The sequence below is a fragment of the Bos javanicus genome, chromosome 20 (genome assembly GCF_032452875.1).
Source record: "Bos javanicus breed banteng chromosome 20, ARS-OSU_banteng_1.0, whole genome shotgun sequence".
Taxonomy (NCBI): domain Eukaryota; kingdom Metazoa; phylum Chordata; class Mammalia; order Artiodactyla; family Bovidae; genus Bos; species Bos javanicus.
Window position 1 is genome coordinate 13,720,809 of NC_083887.1, and position 22,466 is coordinate 13,743,274.

At 40.1% G+C, this 22,466-nt stretch overlaps 1 protein-coding gene across 3 annotated transcripts in view; it reads right to left on the minus strand.

Moving 5' to 3' along the window:
* NLN (neurolysin) overlaps nt 1-22,466 on the minus strand; it is a 100,626-nt gene that overhangs the window by 59,497 nt on the left and 18,663 nt on the right. The window contains exons 1-3 of one of the 3 annotated variants that reach the window (XM_061393404.1): nt 9,367-10,107; nt 9,058-9,263; nt 2,078-2,337 (exon numbers count right to left, since the gene is read on the minus strand). In XM_061393404.1, the coding sequence (XP_061249388.1) occupies nt 2,078-2,337; nt 9,058-9,089 (292 nt within the window). In that variant the 5' untranslated portion in view covers nt 9,090-9,263; nt 9,367-10,107. Of the gene's footprint in view, nt 1-2,077; nt 2,338-9,057; nt 10,108-22,466 lie in introns of those variants that run through there. The other 2 variants (XM_061393403.1, XM_061393402.1) reach the window with 2 other exon arrangements.

Genomic DNA, 22,466 nt, shown 5'->3' on the forward strand with positions numbered 1-22,466 from the left:
CAAATATCACAAAACCAAAGTTATATTTAAAAGATGTATGATTTGGGGAGAAAAAGCAGAATTTAAGATCATTCTGTTTTAAAAGATTTTTTTCCCCACTTATTTTTACATTTCTTAAATGCATAAGCTATTACCCTGGCACACCATCATAGCCATAAGTGACTGAAAATGTGAGTATGTGAACCAAGGACAAACCACTTACAGGGTGGAAAAGGCATATGAAATTGCCTGCTGAGAAAGCTCTGCTGAATGGGGATCAACTCCCTTTATTTGACTAACTACAAGCCCAATCAGATCTTTTTTATTGAAGATTTTAAGTTCAAGGCTTGTAGCAAAATTTAGTGGTCATTAATTAGAGTGGAAAAAAAAGTCACTGAGTCATGATTCTGTGTGAGCGCATGGACTGTAGCCCAACAGACTCCTCTGTCTGTGGAATTCAGGCAAGAATACTGGAGTGGGTAGTCATTCCCTTCTCCAGGGTATCTTTCTGACCCAGGGATGGAACCCTGTATTGCACGCAGATTCTTTACCGTCTAACCCACCAGGGAGAAGAGGGTGGTAGAAGGTGAGAGGCTAGATAGCATCACCAACTCAATGCATATGAATTCGAGCAAACTCCAGGAGATAGTGAAGGACAGGGAAGCCTGTTGTGCTGCAGTCCATGGTCGCAAAGAGTAAGAAACGACTTAGTGACTGAACAAAAATGGGAGTGAAGAAGCTGGTAGTAAATGGCAGAAACTGAGATAGAAACGCAGAGGGAAGAGAAAGCAGTCAAGTCCCTGTGTCATGGTAGGATACAGGGTAGGGAGCTCTTGGTATGGGTAAAGAAATGATTTGGTCACTGGGGCTGCTTAAGATTTTGGACAACCTTCCAAATTCCAGAATTCATACAAATGTTTATGATATTCAGTTATAGCCTATGTTCTTAGAAAGCCCAGTTACCACACAGCCAAGATTGTTTAGGCATAATTATCCTACAAAATTCTTTGAGATAACTAGCATGATTCTTCATTCCTTATAATTCAAAGGGTCTAATAGTTATATTGGGGGTTTCCCAGGTTGGGCAGTGGTAAAGAGTCCGCCAGCAATGCAGGAGATGCAAGAGGTGGGTTCGATCCCTGGGTCAAGAAGATCCCCTGGAGCAGGAAATGGCAACTTTTTCCAGTATTCTTGTCTGGAAAATTCCAGGGACAGAGGAGACTGGTGGGCTGCAGTCCATGGGGCTGCAAAGAGTCGGACATAACTGAACACACAATAGTTAGATTATAAAAATAATATATTTTAAGTGTAGGAAATATGGAAAATAGAGAAAAGTATAAAGAGTAAATTAAAAATCAACTATAAACTTAGTACCCAAGACATTGGACATTATTAAAATTTGTTTTCTTTCTCTGTCCTTTTAATGTTACTAAATACTACTCCTAAACATGATTTTAATGCCTGCATACTGTTACAGAGGGTGAATATACCATAATTTATTTAGCTACTCTACTAGTTGACACTTAGCAGTTGTTTCCAAGCTTCTGCTATGATACAGTACCTGTTTATACATAAATTTATACATGATTTTTCCTATATCTGATTATTTCTTAGATTATACCTAAATGGGGAATTAATTATCGGGCTAGGGTATGCACTTGTTAGGGCTTCCCTGATAGCTCAGTTGGTAAAGAATCTGCTTGCAATGCAGGAGACCCCAGTTCAATTCCTGGGTCAGGAAGATCCACTGGAGAAGGGATAGGCTACCCACTCCAGTATTCTTGGGCTTCCTTTGTGGCTCAGCTGGTAAAGAATCCGCCTGCATGTCTTAAAAAGTTTTGATAGATATTGTTCTCCAGAACGCAGCTTTAACAAGAGTGTATGTTTTATAGCACCTCAGGCCACATAATAAAATTTTTTACCTTAGGTAATATAATTCTAAGCAATTATGAATCATTAATCATTTAAGCAATTACAAATCATTATGTAAAAATCAATGTCTTGTAAAATTGGAAAATGAATTGTTGAGTTGGGAAGCATAAAATGGTTTATGATGCCCACAAAATGAAATATTGATATGTTTTTGCATCCTACTCACCTATATATTTCACTTCTATGTCTGCCAGTGCCTGCAAACAGTTCTCGTAAGTTACCTCCTTAATGTCAAGCATTCCAATAGCATCGTACACCTGTTTGGTCTGCGAGATGAGCTCCTCAGTTCTTGTTTTGATTTGCTCTGGTGAAAGATCCCATCTTAAAACATTCCTACCAGCTGCCATATAGGAAGACATTGCCTGAAGGGGAGACATCTCTTCTCTTCCTAAAGTCATTCTGAATAAAATTCTGGAACCACCAACTCTAAAAAGAATCAGAAAAGGATAAAAATTAGGCACTTTTTTGGTCCAAAGTCAACAGACAAATGTGTATTATTTCATTAAATTTTAAATTAGAAAGAACTTTTTATTCAAATTGAGCAAATTTCTTTCCGGTGAATACATACTCATGAAACTAAATGCTCTTGTATTTACTTGTTTTCTTGACTAGTTACAGAGTTAATGGAATTTGGACTTCCCAAACACTGAATTACTTATGTAACTAAATCAGAGAAATAAAGTTAGGTGTCAAAGATATATTATTGATAATCGTCCTTTATAAATTAAAACAGTAATCTTTCTTATGTTAATGTTTACATTTTTCTCTTGCTAATATTTACCTACTATGTATGTAAATTCAATATTTTGATATTCAGGAAGGATTTTCAAAATTATTTTTATATTGAACAATTTAAAAAATGTATTACTAAAATTTCATGTTAATCAACTATGTTGACTTGAATTTATGACTTAAAAAATAAAATCTGGTATGGTATTATCCTAAAAGATAAAGGGGAAAAAATTAAAAATTATACCAATCCTTTAACCCCTTAAAATACTGAAACTAAAAATTGATGGCATATGTTTGCATATATAGTTATAATATGGAATTCTAGAGCTTATAAATAAAAATATTATAATAGCTAACATTTATTGTGTTTAGGTACTGTACTGAATGCTTTTCAGTTAAAACTCACAATAACCCTATGAGGTAGATATTGTGGTTATTTTTCTTTAGCCAAGGGGGTCACTAAAACACAGAAAAGTTAACTAACTTGCCCAAGGTCACACAGCTGGTGATACAGTGAGAGCTAGGATTAAAAACCAAGAAGTAGAGAGCAGGAACCTACTCTCTTAACTAGAATACTCAACTTAATTCCTATTATCTTTCAAGACCCCAAAACGACCTTATGATGTGGGCAAGACAATATTCCCCTTTAACGATGATGCAACTGAGGCTCAGAAAGGCTAAGTGACTGCTTTAATGTCATTTGTTCAACAAATACTTACAAGCATGCGCTATGTCTACTCCTTGTTACAGGCACCAAAGACACACAGGCAATTGACTGGGACCCTCCTATTTATAACATATATAATTTATAATACAGGGAAGACAAATCGATTAATAGGCAATTATGCTACACTGAGATGAGTTTTATAGGGTAAACAGGGAGAACTCTGAAATATCACAGAAGGAGCTTTTCTAGAAAGATTTTCTAAAAGGAACAATAAGCAAGCCAAGATCTGAACAATGTATAGAAGTTATCCAAAGGTAAAGACTGTAAGGAATGAAAAATCTGAAAAGCTTAAGTACGGACTCGAGAATGAAGAGCCTTGGGAATCACTTAAGAGCTCAGACCTAGTCTAAGGGTCATGACAAAGTCACTGAAGGGTTTCAATCAGGTGAGAGATGAGAAAAGGTATGTGTTTTAAACTAATCACTCAAATTATAATGAGTTGAAATGTTTAGAAAAGAGGGCTCATTCCAGAGGAAAGCTGTGATGGGAACTGGGGCATAATATTATGGAATACCTCACTAGGAAATGGGGAACTGGAGTGACTTAGAAGATATTCAGGAAATAAAATCACTATGACTTGGTACTGAACGTATTTTAGGAAGAGGTGAGGTGGTGTCTACCCTTCTCTCTTGGAACTAGAGGGACAGACAGAGGCACCATTGCTAAAATAGGGAAGTTAGACAAAGGAGGAGGCTCTCTGGTGGGACACAGAGACATTCAGTTTTGGACGTGCCAAGTCTGAAGCGGCGGTGGTGCAAGTCAGCAAAATTCACCACTGTTGAATGTAATTGGAGTGACATGGGTGGTTGAGCTGGCCCAGGGGAATCTGCGGAGGGAGAACAGACCAACCGGACTCTAACTCCAGTCTAATCACTGAAGCGGAAGGAAAGAGAATCAAGTAGGAAGGGTTCAAGGAATTGTGAAAAGTGAACACTGAAAAAGGGAGGAGTGAAGGACAGTGTGATGTATGAATTTCAAGAAGACAGAAAGTCTCTGTCGAATTCAGCAACAGGAATGTCACGGATGACTCTGGCAAGAGCAGTGTCAGCCAGGTGGTAGGGGTGGAAGTCAGATTACTATGACTGAGGGTATGGAGGTGAAGAACCGGAGAAGAGTGCACCTCAGCAACTCTCCACAGAGCTGGCTGTGAGAACAAGGAGACTGAGGGGTGTAAGGGGCTGAGACACAGAAAGGTACATTATTAACAGAGGAGAAGCCTTAGCCGTCTGACCCCCTTAACCATCTCTCCTAATAACTGAGGTCTCCTACGTGAAACATACTGGTTGACGGTTATACTCAAGACTGGCAGACTATTTTCCAATGTATTTCCACATTTCTCCTTCAACCAGCTGAGTTGTATACTCACCAAGAGTCAAGTTTATTTGTTACAAAACTGTTGATACTTATTATACTCATTTTCATGTAACTGAAGTATTTAACTGATTAAATGTGTGCCAAAAGAATGATCTGTTGTTTAGGTCAATACCTTGGGAATACTTTAAACAGGACAGTTACTAAAAAGCCAACCAAAAAACTACTGTTAGAGAAGATTTAAAACAGAATTACAAAGATTCAGCAGGTATCTTAACTTAGATTACTTATGCGTGTCTGGAGTGTTCTTGCTTCACTTTAAAGAGACTGAAACTGGAAATGAAAAATAATGCATTTTTGGGTAGAGTTTACTCAAGGACAGTGAGGAATGCGGATCAAGTGATTCACATTTAACAAAAAGGCCTTGCTCTTACATAAAAATATTTTAAAATACTCATTTATGTTCTGTTTGAATATATTATTTGAACAATTTGTCATTTTTAATGATTCTGTGTGAAACCAGTTTTTTAAATTACTTATTAAATGACATCTGGGTTTGGTTTGGGAAGATCCCGTGGAGAAGGGAATGGCAACCCACTCCAGTATTCTTGCCTGGAGAATCCCATGGACAGAGAAGAGCCTGGTGGGCTACAGTTCATGGGGTCACAAAGAGCTGGACACGACTGAGATGGTGACTGCAGCCATGAAATTAAAAGACGCTTGCTCCTTGGAAGGAAAGTTATGACCAACCTAGATAGCATATTCAAAAGCAGAGACGTTAATTTGCCAACAAAGGTCCATCTAGTCAAGGCTATGGTTTTTCCAGTGGTCGTGTATGGATGTGAGAGTTGGACTGTGAAGAAGGCTGAGCGCTGAAGAATTGATGCTTTTGAACTGTGGTGTTGGAGAAGACTCTTGAGAGTCCCTTGGACTGCAAGGAGATCCAACCAGTCCATTCTGAAGGAGATCAGCCCTGGGATTTCTTTGGAAGGAATGATGCTAAAGCTGAAACTCCAGTACTTTGACCACCTCATGCGAAGAGTTGACTCATTGGAAAAGACTCTGATGCTGGGAGGGATGAGGGCAGGAAGAGAAGGGGACGACAGAGGATGAGATGGCTGGATGGCATCACTGACTCGATGGACGTGAGTCTGAGTGAACTCCGGGAGTTGGTGATGGACAGGGAGGCCTGGCGTGCTGCCATTCATGGGGTCGCAAAGAGTCGGACACGACTGAGCGACTGATCTGATCTGATCTGAGCGGCTTTCACGCACTCACTCACTATTAAATGACATACGAAAGTGGAACTTCCCTGGCGGTCCCATGGGAAAGACTGTACCTCCACTGCAAGGAGCATGGGTTTAACCCCTGGTTGGGGAACTAAGATCCCACGTGCTGTATGGCTGGCCAAAAAAAAGGGGACATATGGAGCAAGGTGCTAATGGAGGTAGGAAGAAGTGGCATATGTCCCTGGGCAGAGCAAATTGTATGAGATAGGAAGAGAGACTGTAATCTCAGCAAAATCAATGAAACAGGTAACAATGTAACAAGTAGTTAAGTTCAGATCAGTTGCTCAGTCGTGTCTGACTCTTTGCAACCCCATGAATGGCAGCATGCCAGGCCTCCCTGTCCATCACCAACTCCCGGAGTTCACTCAGACTCACATCCATCGAGTCAGTGATGCCATCCAGCCATCTCATCCTCTGTTGTCCCCTTCTCCTCCTGCCCCCAATCCCTCCCAGCATCAGAGTCTTTTCCAATGAATCAACTCTTCGCATGAGGTGGTCAAAGTACTGGAGTTTCAGCTTTAGCATCATTCCTTCCAAAGAAATCCCAGGGCTGATCTTCAGAATGGACTGGTTGGATCTCCTTGCAGTCCAAGGGACTCTCAATAGTCTTCTCCAACACCACAGTTCAAAAGCATCACTTCTTCGGCGCTCAGCCTTCTTCACAGTCCAACTCTCACATCCATACATGACCAATGGAAAAACCATAGCCTTGACTAGACGAACCTTTGTTGGCAAGGTAATGTCTCTGCTTTTGAATATGCTATCTAGGTTGGTCCTAACTTTCCTTCCAAGGAGTAAGCGTCTTTTAATTTCATGGCTGCAGTCAGCATCTGCAGTGATTTTGGAGCCCCCAAAAATAAAGTCTGACACTGTTTCCACTGTTTCCCCATCTATTTTCCATGAAGTGATGGGACCAGATGCCATGATCTTAGTTTTCTGAATGTTGAGCTTTAAGCCAACTTTTTCACTCTCCTCTTTCACTTTCATCAAGAGGCTTTTTAGTTCCTCTTCACTTTCTGCCATAAGGGTGGTGTCATCTGCATCTGAGGTTATTGATATTTCTCCCGGCAATCTTGATTCCAGCCTGTGCTTCCTCCAGCCCAGCGTTTCTCATGACGTACTCTGCATATAAATTAAATAAGCAGGGTGACAATATACAGCCTTGACGTACTACTTTTCCTATTTGGAACCAGTCTGTTGTTCCATGTCCAGTTCTAACTGTTTCTTCCTAACCTGCATACAGATTTCTCAAGAGGCAGGTCAGCTGGTCTGGTATTCCCATCTCTTTCAGAATTTTCCACAATTTATTGTGATCCACGCAGTCAAAAGGCTTTGGCATAGTCAATGAAGCAGAAATAGATGTTTTTCTGGAACTCTCTTGCTTTTTCCATGATCCAGCGGATGTTGGCAATTTGATCTCTGGTTCCTCTGCCTTTTCTAAAACCAGCTTGAACATCAGGAAGTTCACGGTTCACGTATTGCTGAAGCCTGGCTTGGAGAATTTTGAGCATTACTTTACTAGCATGTGAGATGAGTGCAATTGTGTGGTAGTTTGAGCATTCTTTGGCATTGCCTTTCTTTGGGATTGGAATGAAAACTGAGCTTTTTCAGTCCTGTGGCCACTGCTGAGTTTTCCAAATTTGCTCTAGTAAAAACAATAGATGTCTGAATTTAAGAAACCAAAGATTAACCCTGATAAGAACCAGGATATTTTCCTGGAAGTGGATGGCTGATATAAATGAGTTGAAGAGTGCAGAGAACCGATAGCCCAGTACTGGACAGACGGTCTTCGGGAACACTGGAGTCAGCAGTCTGATGGCTGGGCCTGGGAGCAGAAAAGAAGACTGAACCAGAAATTAAAATCATCAAAGAACTGGGGGGACCAGCCTGGTGGGTGGGAGAGGACATCATAAGCAGGGTACTGTGAGCCTCAAAGGCATTTTTATGCCGTGGTGAAGAGGTACTGGCCTGTGAGCATAGCTGGGGGTGAGGAGGAAATTGGGAACAGAGAAGATATCAACCTTTCCTCCTTACTTTGTGATATGCCATGTAGAAGAAAGAGGGATATGTGGAAATACTTTCCTCAGAGCTGAATGGATTACAATAAAGGTTAGGAGGAGAAAACAGGATCCAGAGAAAATGAAAAAATGGAGGAGTCTGTTTCCCATGGGACAAGGGCTCTGGCAATAACAAAGGATGAGTCCAAGTACGACCAATAGCTAAGCATGTGTTTTTTTTTGTCCAGCTATTCACCTCTTCCCCTATGTGATCATATACATGCTTTCTTCCCAGGCCCTATGCATCCCCGACCCTCAGCACTGCTGTGAGAGAAAGGGGTCTCATTCCTCCTGAGTCTAACTGAGCAGGCTGCTGTCCTTGACCACAGCTGGCATCCATCTTAGAGAATGAGTGGAACCTGACTTAAATGATGAAATAAACACTGCGACTAGAAGAATAAAGGAAGGAAACCAAATATTTACTGACATCACTGATCCCTTAGATCAACTAATTCTGAAGCCTGACCTAGAGCTAGACTTTCCAGTTATGCGAGTCTACTGTTGAAAGCCAGTTTGAATGTGGTTTTATGCTATTTGCCTCAAACAGGATCCTGGCTGAAAAGGGAATGAAAACTGATAAAGAAATGAGCAGAGAAAAAAACAAGAAATGAGCAGAGAAAAAAACAAGATATACAGAGGTCAGAGTATAAGACCTTCCAAGCCCAGAGGGTCTCCCAGGCTTGGTGGTGGCCTAAAATAACAGAGATGTGAAATGTAGTGTGTTGGCTGAAAATTTCCAAAATACATATTCCCACAATCCCTCATGGATACACAGAACTGAGGCCTTGAAGGAGCGAGCCATGGCCCTGATTGGTTGGACTTCCAAGGAAGCTGCAGGACAGATGAAGAGGCTGGCCATGGGATCACTGAGGTAAGGAATAGTAAGAGGGACAGTGATGAGTAAAACGTAAGATTTCTACATCCCAGTGCCCTGCTCCTTTCACCACTCGTCTTAGTACAAACCAACTACTATAGACACGTTTCATTAACGTTAAATAGCTTTAAAAGAAAATTGTGTCAAACATCTCACCGATATGATGACTTCCTCTGGTTTTCATTCATTTCCTAACATTTATCGAAAGATGGAGTGTTTGGTCACAGCACACCTGATCTTAACTTGGTTAAACTGATGAAGATGTCAGCAGCTCTGTCTTGGCTGAATGGCTGTACCCATGATCACCCCTGTATGGCTTCCATGGCAACTAACAAGAAGCTACTTTAAAGTCCAATGATTTCCTAAATGTAGATGTGGTAAGAAGAAAGGAACAGAAGTTAGAGATCATGATTTCATGGTCAACAGAACACATGAAAATTTTAATTTTATACCTTCTTTTCTCACCGTCTGGGATTCTGTCGTAGTTCCATTCAGGATTTATAATTCTTGTTACTGAAGAAAAGGGATGGAGACAGAAGGATTCCCTAATACTTCTAACTAAAACATTTTGATCTATTGAGAATTTTTCTCCCTTCATTGTCTCTGCTTTCTCTCGTCCACTGTTTTTTCGCTGAGTATCCCTTCTTTGCTCCTTTATTATGATTTCAATCTCATTCGGTGCTTTGGATGCTGGTACCTTGATCCCTTCCCTTCAGTGTCTCCACAGCCCTGGGGAACTGCACTTGGGGAGGAAACCAGTGTGCCCGCCGTCATTCTAGCAACTGCGCTTGTACCCTTGAGGATCTACTGAGGATTTTTTATTGACTTTTTGCAACTGAGAGCTACAAAATTTGAAAGCAGGCAACACACCGTGATCTTGTCTTTCCCTACAGGAGTTATTACATGCAGGTATGTGAACACGAAAATCTAGATTAAATCCAAGATTCCCACAGTCTAATTAAACTCTAGCTTTCCCGCCTGCTCTCCACAAACTCCCAGGCTATTATTTCAGTCCCAACCACACCTTCATTTTCTCCTCTGTCTTTGAAGCACTTTCAACACACAGCTCTGAATTTCTAACCAAGAAATAATATAAAATACCATAATAGAATTGACAGGAAGATGCATTTGCTGGGACTCTGGTCTCCTGTGTCCAAACACCAAATATTTAGGCGAAGAAAGCAAGTGGCACAGATTTTGACTGAGATTACCAGGCTTAAGAGTTTTGTTTTGACAAATGAGCATGCCATTGTTACTTGTCTGAAAAATTTAGGAAAATATTTTATGGAATGTATTTTCCAAAATGTTCTGATTGGGACTTCCCTGGTGGTCCAGAGGTTAAGAATCCACCTGTCAATGCAGGGAACACGGGTCCCATCCCTGGTCCAGGAAGATCCCACGTGCCACAGAGCAACTAAGTCCTCACACCACAGCTAGAGAGAAAGGTCCATGCACTGTGAAGAAAGATTGCGTGTGTTGCAACTAAGACCCAACAGAGCCAAAAATGAAGAAATATTTTAAAGAAAGAAATATTCTAATTTACTGGGTTCATTTTCTTTTGAAGCAAAAAGGCCTCCATGTCCTTCCACAGGGTGTCTTTGACTGTGTCAGTTCATACAGATCTGAGCTTGTATCACCTTTTAGCTGTGGCATCTATTTTAGACACAGAACTAACTGTCATCTACTTGTTCAATTGGCTGGTGTTGTATGCCAAATCAGACTAGGACTCTTCTAGCACAATAACCATTGTACTCATCTGGTGTCACAACCCTAGCATCTTGCTGAGCACACTGTAGATGCTTTATGTGTTTGAGACGAGATGGTACTGACACGGCTGAAACATCATCACAACACTATCTCCCTTCATTATCACAAATAAACATCCATACAGGAACGTGTGTTTTATTAGGGCCAGGACTAGTGTGAAACTCCATGACGTAAAATGTCACAACTTCCACAGAATTTATATTTAATCCATGCTCCCATCCTTTTCCTATAGTGTTCTAGTTAACAGTTTGCATGGCATTTCCTGAAATTTGTCCCAATTCTTTAAAATACTTGGCAAATATTCCCAGTATTTACTTTGGAATTAATGTTTCTCTTCAAGCTATGAGGGCTGCATTTCACCAACCTCTCAAATGGAATTTCTGTGTCTCTTTTAGTTAGTTCCTTCTCTGGTTATTTTGTCAGAACCATGCCTTTTCAATCTTGATTCCCACTAGTCACAAAGTTGTCTTTTTCAGCCATTGATCTAACTAAATCACCCCCGCCTTACAACTTAGAAGCCACAGCTCAAGTCCAGGCTCCTTTCAGCAGAGCCTACGGGACTCCTTAATTTTGGATTTCATCAATGCCAAATCCCAGCCGTGCAACTCCTCAAGGATCGCCTGTTCCTTTAGGCACCTAGCGTTCTTCTACCTTGAAGCCTCGAGCCAGGCAGCACGTTGTCCCTTACATCTATCCTTTCTAACACAGTAGCCACATGTGGTTATTTAAAGTAAACAAAATAAAAAACGTAGTTCTTTACTTGCACTAGGCACATTTCAAATGCTCAGTAGCCACCATGGCAAGTGGCAACCATACTGAACAGACAGAGTATATCACCATCAGAGCAGAAAGGTCTAAACGACAGTGCTGCGCTAGGTGATCTCCTTTCAGGAATGAGAGTATGCCTGTATCCTCCTGTTGGTATCCTTTCTCTTTTCAACTCGTAAAGCAGTTCCCTGGTGTCTTCTTTGGAGCGAAGAAAGAACAGAGACAGTGAGGGAAGGAGGAGTCATTTACCGAGCAGTTTCTATGTGTCCGACTCTTTGTGACACCATGGACTGTATGGTTCATGAAATTCTCCTGCCAGAATACTGGAGTGGGTAGCCTTTCCCTCCTCCAGGGGATCTTCCCAACCCAGGGATTGAACCCAGGTCTTCCGCATTGCAGGCAGATTCCAGCTTCCCCAGTGGCTCAGCTGGTAAAGAATCCACCTGCAATGCAGGAGACCTGGGTTCGATCCCTGGGTTGGGAAAATCCCCTGGAGAAGGGAAAGGCTACCCACTCCAGTATTCTGGCCTGGAGAATTCCATGGACTGTATAGTTCATGGGGTCGCAAAGAGTCGGACACAACTGAGTGACTTTCACTTCCTATGTGTCAGGCAATGTTAAAAACACTTATTTAATCCTAACAACATTCTGAGAAATACATCTGAGGAAGCGCTATTTTGAAGAGCATCAGTGCAGTAAAAAAGACTTTATAGTTCTTTCCACAAGAAGCAGGCAGGGCCAAAAGACACCAACAATACAATTAAAATATAAAAAACACTTCTTATGAGATTGTTTGTGTATGTGTTACTCACTCAGTTGTGTCCAACTCTTTGTGTCCCCATGGACTGTAGCCCACCAGTCTCCTCTGTTCATGGAATTCTCCAGGCAAGAATACTGGAATAGGTTGCCATTTCCTTCTCCAGGGGATCTTCTAGACCCAGGGATTGAACCCAGGTCTTCTGCATTGACAGGAGGGTTATTTACCACTGAGCCACCAGAGAAGACCTTAGACCCATATATCTAATACCTGCTGGTTCACTCCACTTGGATGTCAATGGTCACCTCGAATCCAATTACGTCTAAAATTAAAGAGACCAATCTTCCTTAGGTCCCAGAACCAAACTTGTCTTCCTCTTGTACTCCTAACTAGTAAAAGGGGTATACTCAATGAAGACCACCAGTGTGCATTCAGTTGCCCAAGTCCAAAACCTCAGACTCTACAGATGTCTTCTGATCTACTTTCCAGACTCTCTGCAGATAATCTTAAAAGGTAAGTCTCATCATGGTGCTCCTTCAGTGGCATGGTTCAGGATCAAGTTCTGACTCCACAGGCTTCAGGATCAAGTTCAAGCTGCTTAGTGTACAAGGACCCCTGGATCTGTCCCCTTTCCATGGCTTCCTCAACCGTCTTTCTGCCCTTAAATCTCTGCTCCAGGCCTAAGTAACTACTTTCACATGTCCTGAAATTGTTAGGCTCTCTTCAGGTCTCTGCAGTGTTTTCCCTCTGCTTGGAACAAATTTCTTCTTCCTTACCTGAGAAACAACACCTCTTCCACATCTCATTTATCTTTCAGAACTCGGTTCAGACTTCTTCTCAGGAAGGCTTCTTTGATCACCTCCAGCTGTTTTAGAAATTCCTTCTCTGTGCTCTTAATCTATTCTACATGTCCAGTGAACAAAAGCACTCATCACACTGAAGACTACTCACCTACACATCCAGCTCTGTCGTCCATAGACTGAGCAGAGACTGGGTTCTAGTGATATTTGTAGACCCCGAACCTATCATAGTTTGTGGTACATGTACATTTTAACTGTGACAAAAAACCCAAAATTTTTCTCTTAAAGTTATTTGGTTAGTATTTTCCTTCTATCTACATGTTTAATATAAAAGTAGTTCCATCCGAGAGTGTTTAACTTCCATGGAGCATTATACAGGTCCCTATTTTGCATGGAGGGGATATAGACCAGATAGAAGGGCTTCCCAGGTGGTATGAGTGGGAAAGAACCACCTGCCAGTGCAGGAGACACAAGAAATGCAGGTTTGATCCCTGAATTGGGAAGATCCTCTGGAGGAGGGCATGGCAACCAACTCCAGTATTCTTGCCTGGAGAATCCCATGGACAGAAGAACCCGGTAGGCTACAGTTTCATGGGGTTGCTAAGTGTTGGACATGACTGAAGTGACTTAGTGTGCACACACTCATGTAGACTAGACAGAATGGCAAACATTCGATACTCAAGTATCCTGAATACTGCTAATAATTTTTCTTCTGAATGAACTGTTGCCACTGGGGAATCAGATTCAGGAGTAGTATTCACCAGCTAGTTATTGAGCCTCCCAGTTTGCATACTTACATCAGGATTGCCAGAAGAAAACATCAACAACCTCATATATGTAGATGATACCATTCTAATGGCTGTAAGCAAAGACAAACTAAAGAGCCTCTTGATGAAGGTGAAAGACGAGAGTAAAAAAGCTGGCTTGAAACTCAACATTCTAAAAACTAAGATCATGGCATCTGATCCATCACTTCATAGAAGGGGAAAAACTGGAAGCAGTGAGAGATTTTATTTTGTTGGGCTCCAAAATCACTATGGACAATGACTGCAGCCATGAAAGACCCTTGCTCTTTGGAATGAAAGCTATGACAAACCTAGACAGCATATTATAAAGCAGACACATCACTCTGCCAACCAAGGTCTGTATAGTCAAAGTTATGGTTTTTCCAGTAGTCACATATGGATGTGAGAGTTGGACCATAAAGAAGGCTGACTGCTCAAGAATTGATGCTTTCAAACTATGGTGCTGGTGAAAACTCTTTAGAGTCCCTTGGACAGCAAGAAGATCAAACCAGTCAATCCTCAAGGAAATCAACCCTGAATATTCATTCGAAGGACTGATGCTAAAGCTCCAATACTGTGGCCACCTGACGCAAAGAGCTGACTCATTGGAAAAGATCCTGATGATGGGAAAGACTGAAGACAAAACGAGAAAGGAGCAGCAGAGGTTGAGATGTTTAGACAGCATCACTGACTCAATGGACATGAGTCCGAGCAAACTCTGGGAGATAGTGAAGGACAGGGAAGCCTGGCATGCTACAGTCTGTGGGGTTGGAAGGAGTCAGACATGACTTAGCGACTGAACAACAACAACAACAATAGCCCCTAATGAAGTTAAGCATCTGGTATTTGAGCCACTAGTGTTCCAGACAACAGCTTTTTCATTTGCAGACCTTTTAATTTGACTTAGGATCAAATTGTTTTATGAACAGAATGTTCTGGAATTAAATGCCTTAGAATAAGTCAACTTTAACAGCAAACAGAGAATCACATTCTTGGCCAAGATCGTTTCTTCTGATGTTTTTTAGTGGAATTAATGTCCAGAAAGACCATTCCAGCTTGGTTTTTAAGTTTACAAAAAATATAATTAAAATACAAAAAATGGCACTTATATCTCTACTTAGTCCCACTTTCTTTCTCTGAATTTTAAAGAAAGATGTGTCCCCTAACCCATGGTCTTCAGCTTTTGAGTCCTGTAATTTTCTCATGTTCTGACTACACTGCCTTGTTTATCACTGATTCTTCTATCAAAAGCACTCTGGCAATGTCGCTTTTCTGCTTTCCTAGTCCTTCAATTTTTCTGACCATTTCTTCTTAGTCTCCTTTGCTGGCTTCTCTTCCTGTAACCATTCAAAATAGTTGGGTGTTTTCCCATGAGTCCATCCAGATGTCAAGATGGGGCTCCAGACCCATATATATCTCAAATGCGACACGTTCAAAACTTGATCTTTCTCCTGGATTCTCAGCCTCAGTTTACCACTCTTCACCTATGCTCCTAAGCTAGCAACTGGTCACACATGTAAATGATGAGCATCATCATCACCCCTAATATTTAGTGAAAGTCTATTAATATGCCAGGCACTATACCAAGAACTTACATGCATTTTCTTATTCAATCCTCCCAACCAGCCAAGAGGTAGGCATTATTAATACAATTTTCCTGGGCAGAGAGAAATAGCATGCTCAAGGTCATACAGCTGGTATGGAGCTGGAATTTAAACCCTAATTACAAAGCCCATATTCTTAACTACCATGCTATATTCATGTTGCACCTGAATCTTAGGGAAAAAAAATCAGATTTGTCACCATCTGCATCTTCCTGATTTTTCCACCCTGATTGTAATGAGGAGAGAAGGTAGGCAGCTAAAGCATATACACTGACATCACTTGTCTGATCTCTCTGTACCACTCTCTGAAGGGCTGCTGCCAGGAATGTGGAAGGGTGCTCCACTTCAGTTTTCATCCATCTCAGAAACAGACCAAGCAGGCATGAGCACCTTTTTGTTACCTATGTCTAAAGAACTGTTGTTGTTGTTCTGTCGCCCAGTCACGTCAGACTCTTTGTGACCCCATGGACTGAAGCATGCCGGGCCTCCCTGTCCGTCATCATCTCCCAGAGTTTGCCCAAGTTCAAGTTCATTGCATTGGTGATACCATCCAGCCATCTCATCTTCTGATGCCCTCTTCTCCTTCTGCCTTCAACCTTTCCCAGCATCAGGGACTTTTCCAATGACTTGTCTGTTTGCATCAGATGACAAAAATACTGGAGCTTCACCTTCAGCATCAGTCCTTCCAGTGAATATTCGGGGTTGATCTCCCTTAAGACTGACTGGTTTGATCTCCTTGCTGTCTACGGTACTTTCAGGAGTCCTTCAGCACCACAGTTTGAAGGCAACAAAAGAGTAAAACAACTCAAACTGAGACAAGCTGATGGTGACACTTTGCACTCAGGCCTCACTTTTTCCAGAGTCCTTTGATTATTCTTAGGTAAGCAAGTGTACCACTTGATGAAGTGTATGCCTAGGAAGTTCCAAATGCTTTCTTAAGGTACTCAGGCAAACCAATAATACACATTTCTTGTAAACAAGGCTCAGCTGAGGCATCCTATGCAACGAGTGCTAGTTCTTTATTGCCTGGTGATTTCTCAGGTAAAAATACTGATTTGTTACCATCCTCTGTGATTATGCCTCCATTGCAGATTATATCTCCCACTCTCAAAAGGGCTCGTTACAAAGGGCTTTCCCATGAAATAAATTAGTTGATTCGCTCATTCCTTTAGTAAATACTGAGATTATGAAGATGAATAAGATCACAGTTTCTGCCTTTCAGCTTACAGACTTGTGAAGAAGAGACACAGAGATAGATGAGAACATCAGGCAGCAAATTTTATACAAATAAAGTGATGGGGAAATTTGTAAGACAGAACAAGTAACTCTACCTTGGGGAGATTCTTATATTTCTAAGCATGCACACACACAACCGTAGAACTTGGTTTTCCTCTTTCTTTTATATTCTTTGTATAAAATACTTTATTATTATTATTAGCTGTCAGTAAACAGCTAATAGAATTTATACAGAATAGCTTGTGCTCAGTCGCTTCAGTCGTGTCTGACTCTTTGTGATCTGATAGACTGTAGCTCAACAAGCTTCTCTGTCCATGGGATTTTCCAGGCAAGAATACTGGAGTGGGCTGCCATATCCTCCTCCAGGGGATCTTCCCATTCCAGGGATCAAACCAGTGTCTCCTGCATTGCCAGTGGATTCTTTACCACTGAGCCTCTGGGGAAACCCCTAGAATAGCTTACTTTTATTTTTATTTTGATTAGTATTTGTGGAAGGTCTTCTAAGTATATTCTAGGAAATGTTACTCACAGTAGTTACTTATAACTTCTAAATCCTAAGTTTAATGTTTTAGGGTCTATATGTCAACTGCATCTGTAAAATCTGAATTGAAAATTTTAAAAATAAATGATACTTCTCCTGAAGAGTGTTTTGGTCTTTTTTTTTTTTTTTTTTAGTTCTGTTAGGAAAAAAGCACAAGTTTATAAATTAAGCTCCTCTACAGTACCTAGTACTTGGTAAATATTCATTGAATGAATTAAAATCTGTGTGAATACTGAATGCCAGCCATAGGTTAGTTGGAAATCCACTAGGATGGCTGAGTGATCTGTTCTTCCCAGGCCAGGCCAAGAATGAAGACAACATCTTTCTCATTCGACTAGAAAGTAAGCTCTTTGAGAATGAAGACCGTATCTTAGTTGTCTTTTTACTTTTCGGCAACTGTGGAAGAATGTATCGGCACACAGCATATATGTTGCAACTGTTAAATCAAGTATAAGAAAGCAATAAAAAAAATCTAAATTAGCCTGCCTTAGAATGATTAGTAAATTCAGCCCCAACACTAAGTAAATACGGTGATAAAGCAATCAAGAGAAAGCGCTAGGATAATAAAGTTGCTGAAGAAAAGTAATTAAAATAAGGGATGTATCATAAAGATACTTTGAGTCATGGACAGATTATCTACAGGACATGCCAGTATACTTAGAAAGCAGTCTTATGATTCAACTGCTCTTGCTTCCACCTGCTGGCATAGGAAAGTAATTTTTAGATTGGGCAGAATATGTTAAGCAGCTCTAGAAAGAAACTGTATGAAAAGTTTGAACTTTCAAAGCACTCTTGAAAAGGTAACACTACACGTCCCATAAACAGCCATTTACAAAAAGGTGCACTATGAACTCAGCTACAAACATACTGAATACAGAGCAGAATTATCCTAAAAATGGAGATATTCCAGTGGTCTTTATTCTGAGTACTTCTAGTAGCTGATAAAGTCAAAAGCATTATTCATTTTCTCTCATTATGTCATCCCATTTTTATATTCACAAACATAGCACTTAAATTTGATGACTGAAGTGACCAGGGAAATAATAATGGTTCAATCTCCGTCTTACACAGTGAAAACATACTATTTGGAAACAGCACCACATATAATCTCAGTGTGTACAATTTCCTCTATCAACAAGGGTTAAGAGTAGACCCAATTATATTATATGAAGGCTCCCCTGGGAATGAAGGACCCACTTTCAACTCTTTCTTAAAATGTTAGGGACCCATTTAAAAAAAATGAAAAAAGGTAATTTTATTTTAGATTTTGGAATGTAATGGAAGTAAGTTCTTGTTTCCAAATTTCATTGCAAATAAATGAAAAAAGGACTCTTCAAAGTCATCTTTTGCAAGAAACAGGAATAAAAATGAAAAAACGTTTGAAAGAAATGGCTTAAGGTCTTATGAAGCACTGTGATACTAGAGATGTTTGTAATATTTCTACTTTTAATAAACAGAACTTTAAGAAAAGGTTCCTATCACTCAGTTTATACAGGATGAAATAGAAAAGTGGCAGATTCTGAAAAATAAGAAAAAGAATAGAATAATAGTCAAATTGACTTTCTTCTAGTTTTGTGTGTAGGACAGTGGTTTCCTCATTATAAATTTTAAATAAAGTTATTATAAATGGACACTCAAAGACTTCTTTTCTTACATCTTTTAATTGGCTTAAGAAAAGCCACCTGAGACTGTGAAGCATCTAGAATAGAGTGCTGTGTCACAAATGAAATCAAGACTTCTTCAATAATTCATTAGTAAAGGGTCTACCACATACAAGGAAAACCACAACTCAAAAAGACATTCCATCTTTATTTCTCTCTAGGAGGATGAATAAATTGCTTCTGGCACATTTTATTGGTGTTTGGGGCATACTTTTCAGAATTGAAATCCTTAATAAATTACTCAGCAGAGAGATTTCTCTCCTCAGTACATTATTTAATACTTAGTCTTTTTTTGGGGTCATCTACGCATGGGTTTTGTTGAGTGAACAATGATGTCTAAATCCTCTTCCTAGGCCTGGGTAATAACTAGCTTGCTTTTCTTTTTAAAGACTGGTTCAACCACAAATGAGTGTTCATTATTTTCACATGTGACAATGGTATTGTGGTTATATATTTTTGAAAAAAATTTATCTCAGAGCTATATGAAATACTTACTATTAAAGTGACAGTGGGCATATGTTTCAAAATAATTGGAGGAGGAAGAGGTACATGAAAAGAGTTTGGCCATGAGCTGACATTTAAAATTTTTTTTAATTGGAGGATAATTGTTTTACAATGTTGTGCAGGTTTCTGCTGTACAACACGAATCAGCTATAAGTGTACATATATCCCCTCCCTCTTAGACCTCCCTCCCACCCCTTCAGGTCATCACAGAACACCAAGCTGAGTTCCCTGTGTTATATAGCAGCTTCCCAATACCTATCTATTTTGCACATGGTAGTATGTATATTTCAATGCCACTCTCAATTTACCCCCCTTCTTCCCCCACTGTGTCCACAAGTACGTTCTCTACGTCTGTGTCTGTATTCCTGCCCTGCAAACGGGGTCATCACTACCATTTCTCTATCTAGATTCTACATACAATGAGCTGACAATTTTAAAGCTAGCCTAATTTCATGACTTTTAGTTATGACTGAAAATTTACACACTAAAAAGTAAAAAAAAAAAAAAATAGCTCTAGTTGCTATTCTAAACTCAGACACGTGATTTGAAAAACATGATAACTTAACATTTAAAAACCCACACAAGCTGAGAAGCAGATTAAAAGGGATAATAAATGGAGTAAACCCCGAGAGAAAATTAAAGCACACATAAGAAGAAACTAGAGGGACTTCCCAGGTGGCACAATGGTAAAGAGTCTGCCTGCCAATGTGGGAGATGCAAGAAATGCAGCTATAATGCTTGGGTGGGGAAGATTCCCTGGAGAAGGAAATGCCAACCCGCTTCAGTATTCTTGCTTGGAAAATTCCATGGACAGAGGAACTTGGTGGGATATAGAGGGTCCCATGGGACCACAGAGGGTCAGACAGGACTGAGTGCGCATATACTAACGCAAGAAGAAACTAGAGCACAAAATATATTTGACCAGTAAATAAAGATTCATAAATTCACAGTTGGAAGGGGCCTAAAAAATCAGATGGTTTAAATTCTTGAATTCAGAACAAAGCTCAGTGATATGAAGTCAGAAGTATTCACTGCAGATACAGTGAATGTTACATTATAAATGGATTATTAGAGAAGCTTCAAAGGGATACCACTTTCTAGTGTATCTACAACTTCAGGCTGACAACCTGGAGCACGAGTATTAAGACGGCTGGCTTGCTACATCATCGAATTAATGAATAAGCCTCTAGTTGCTGTTTGGCCACTACCATCAATAAAAACTACAACGTCAAACGTTTACACAGCAGTCACTGCTTTACATATATGAACTTATTCAATCTTTGAACAACACTGTGTCAGAGATTCTATTATCTTCATCTTTAGAAATGAAACTGAGGCACAGAGAGGGCAAATCACTTATCTAAGATCACTCATCCAAGGTAACTCCAGTGTCAATGCTGTTAAATACATATCAGCAATCACACCAACCACTCCGGCAATTCGGCCATTCTCTTCAAGTTACCCATAGTTTTTAACCTAATACTCATTACTTTTCTTGATATCCCCCTGTCCTAATTGAGATAGGCAGAGACACAGTCAGAGGACACGGTCCACGTGGCTCTGTGTTGGCCCACGCCATGTTCCAATTATCCCGCTGGTCTGGTCCTTCTTCTAGGGGGAACTCAAATGTCATTTACTTTTGTGAACTTGAAAGTCGCTCAGTTGTGTCTGACTCGTTCCAACCCCGTGGACTATGCAGTCCACGGAATTCTCCAGGCCAGAATACTGGAGTGGGTAGACTTTCCCTTCTCCAGGGGATCTTCCCAACCCTTTAAAGCTACTCTTTAAAGCAGAGAAGCGAGTTTCCTCACCAATAAAATATAAAAATATATTTTATATATTTTATAAAATATAAAAATATATTTTATATATTTTATAAAATATAAAAATATATTTTATATATTTTATAAAATATAAAAAAAAATGTTCTTAAAACATTTCCTAACAAAGATAAAAGATGAATTGCCAACCTTAGGTTCTTGAGACTTGGAAGTCACACTGAAAGCAAAGGAAAGCACCTACTTGAATATAATATAAAGTCATTTATGTACTTATGAAGCCTCTAATTGTATCCATGCACGGTGCTGTTTTTTTAATCCATTATCTCATTTAGTCATTATTCTACAGACGAAGAAACCAAGGCAGAGAAAGGTTGAGTTAGTCCTACCAGAGTCACACAGAAAAGTAAGCAGCAGATCTGGGATGTGAACCAGGTAATCTCATTCTAGAGTCTGAAATCTTAACCATCAATATTTACTAAGCTGCCTCATTTGACCTATATTATTTTGTGTAAGCCAAACTGCTGCTTACTGATAGAATAATAGAGTTTCAGAACTGGAGGTCACCTAGACTCAATCTTTCTACAGCAGCCCCACAAGCCTTGGTGAAATGAGGGTGAGGGGAGAGAGAGAGTCTAAGATGACCATGTTGGTTTTGCCTGGATGTGAGTGATAGCTAGAGAGTTCGGGAAAAGTAGAGTTTCTTTCCTTTTCTTTTTTTGGGGGAGAGTGAGAAGGTTGGGGATGTGGGAGGTTCACTGACATTCAATTTTAGACATACTAAGTTAGTAATGCGGGTGAGATATCCATATAGAGATGTGGGGTATGCATTTGAGCTCAGGGGAAAGTGACCACAGAGCTAGCTGCTGAAGATAAAACATGAAGAAGGCCTCAAGGACCTTACTGGCTAATCTGGCAGAAAAACATATTAGAATGAATGTAGCATATATTCATTGATCAGATGTGTATCAGGCACAGATAACAACAATATAGTAAAAAGTAAATTATAGAATTACATACAAGATGGACAGAAAACCAATACTCAACTCAGACTGGGGAATCAGAGCAAGCTTCTTGGGGAGGGGGCATGAGTAGGAATTATCCAGAAAAGGATGGGACGGCGTGTGTGAAGAAACATAGAATAGAGAATAGAGCAAGCCTAGAATAGAGAATAGGATCAGCAAAGGCCCATTTTCAATCACTGGTTTAGCATACTACAAGAATTACAATCCATCTAGAAGTTAGAAATGGGAATTAGAAATGAGGTGGAGATGCTGATAGGCAAGATTCCATGGGTTTATTTATGTCATACTGGAGACCTCAAACTTTGTATCCAACGCAATGGGAAGCCTTGAGTGGGAAGG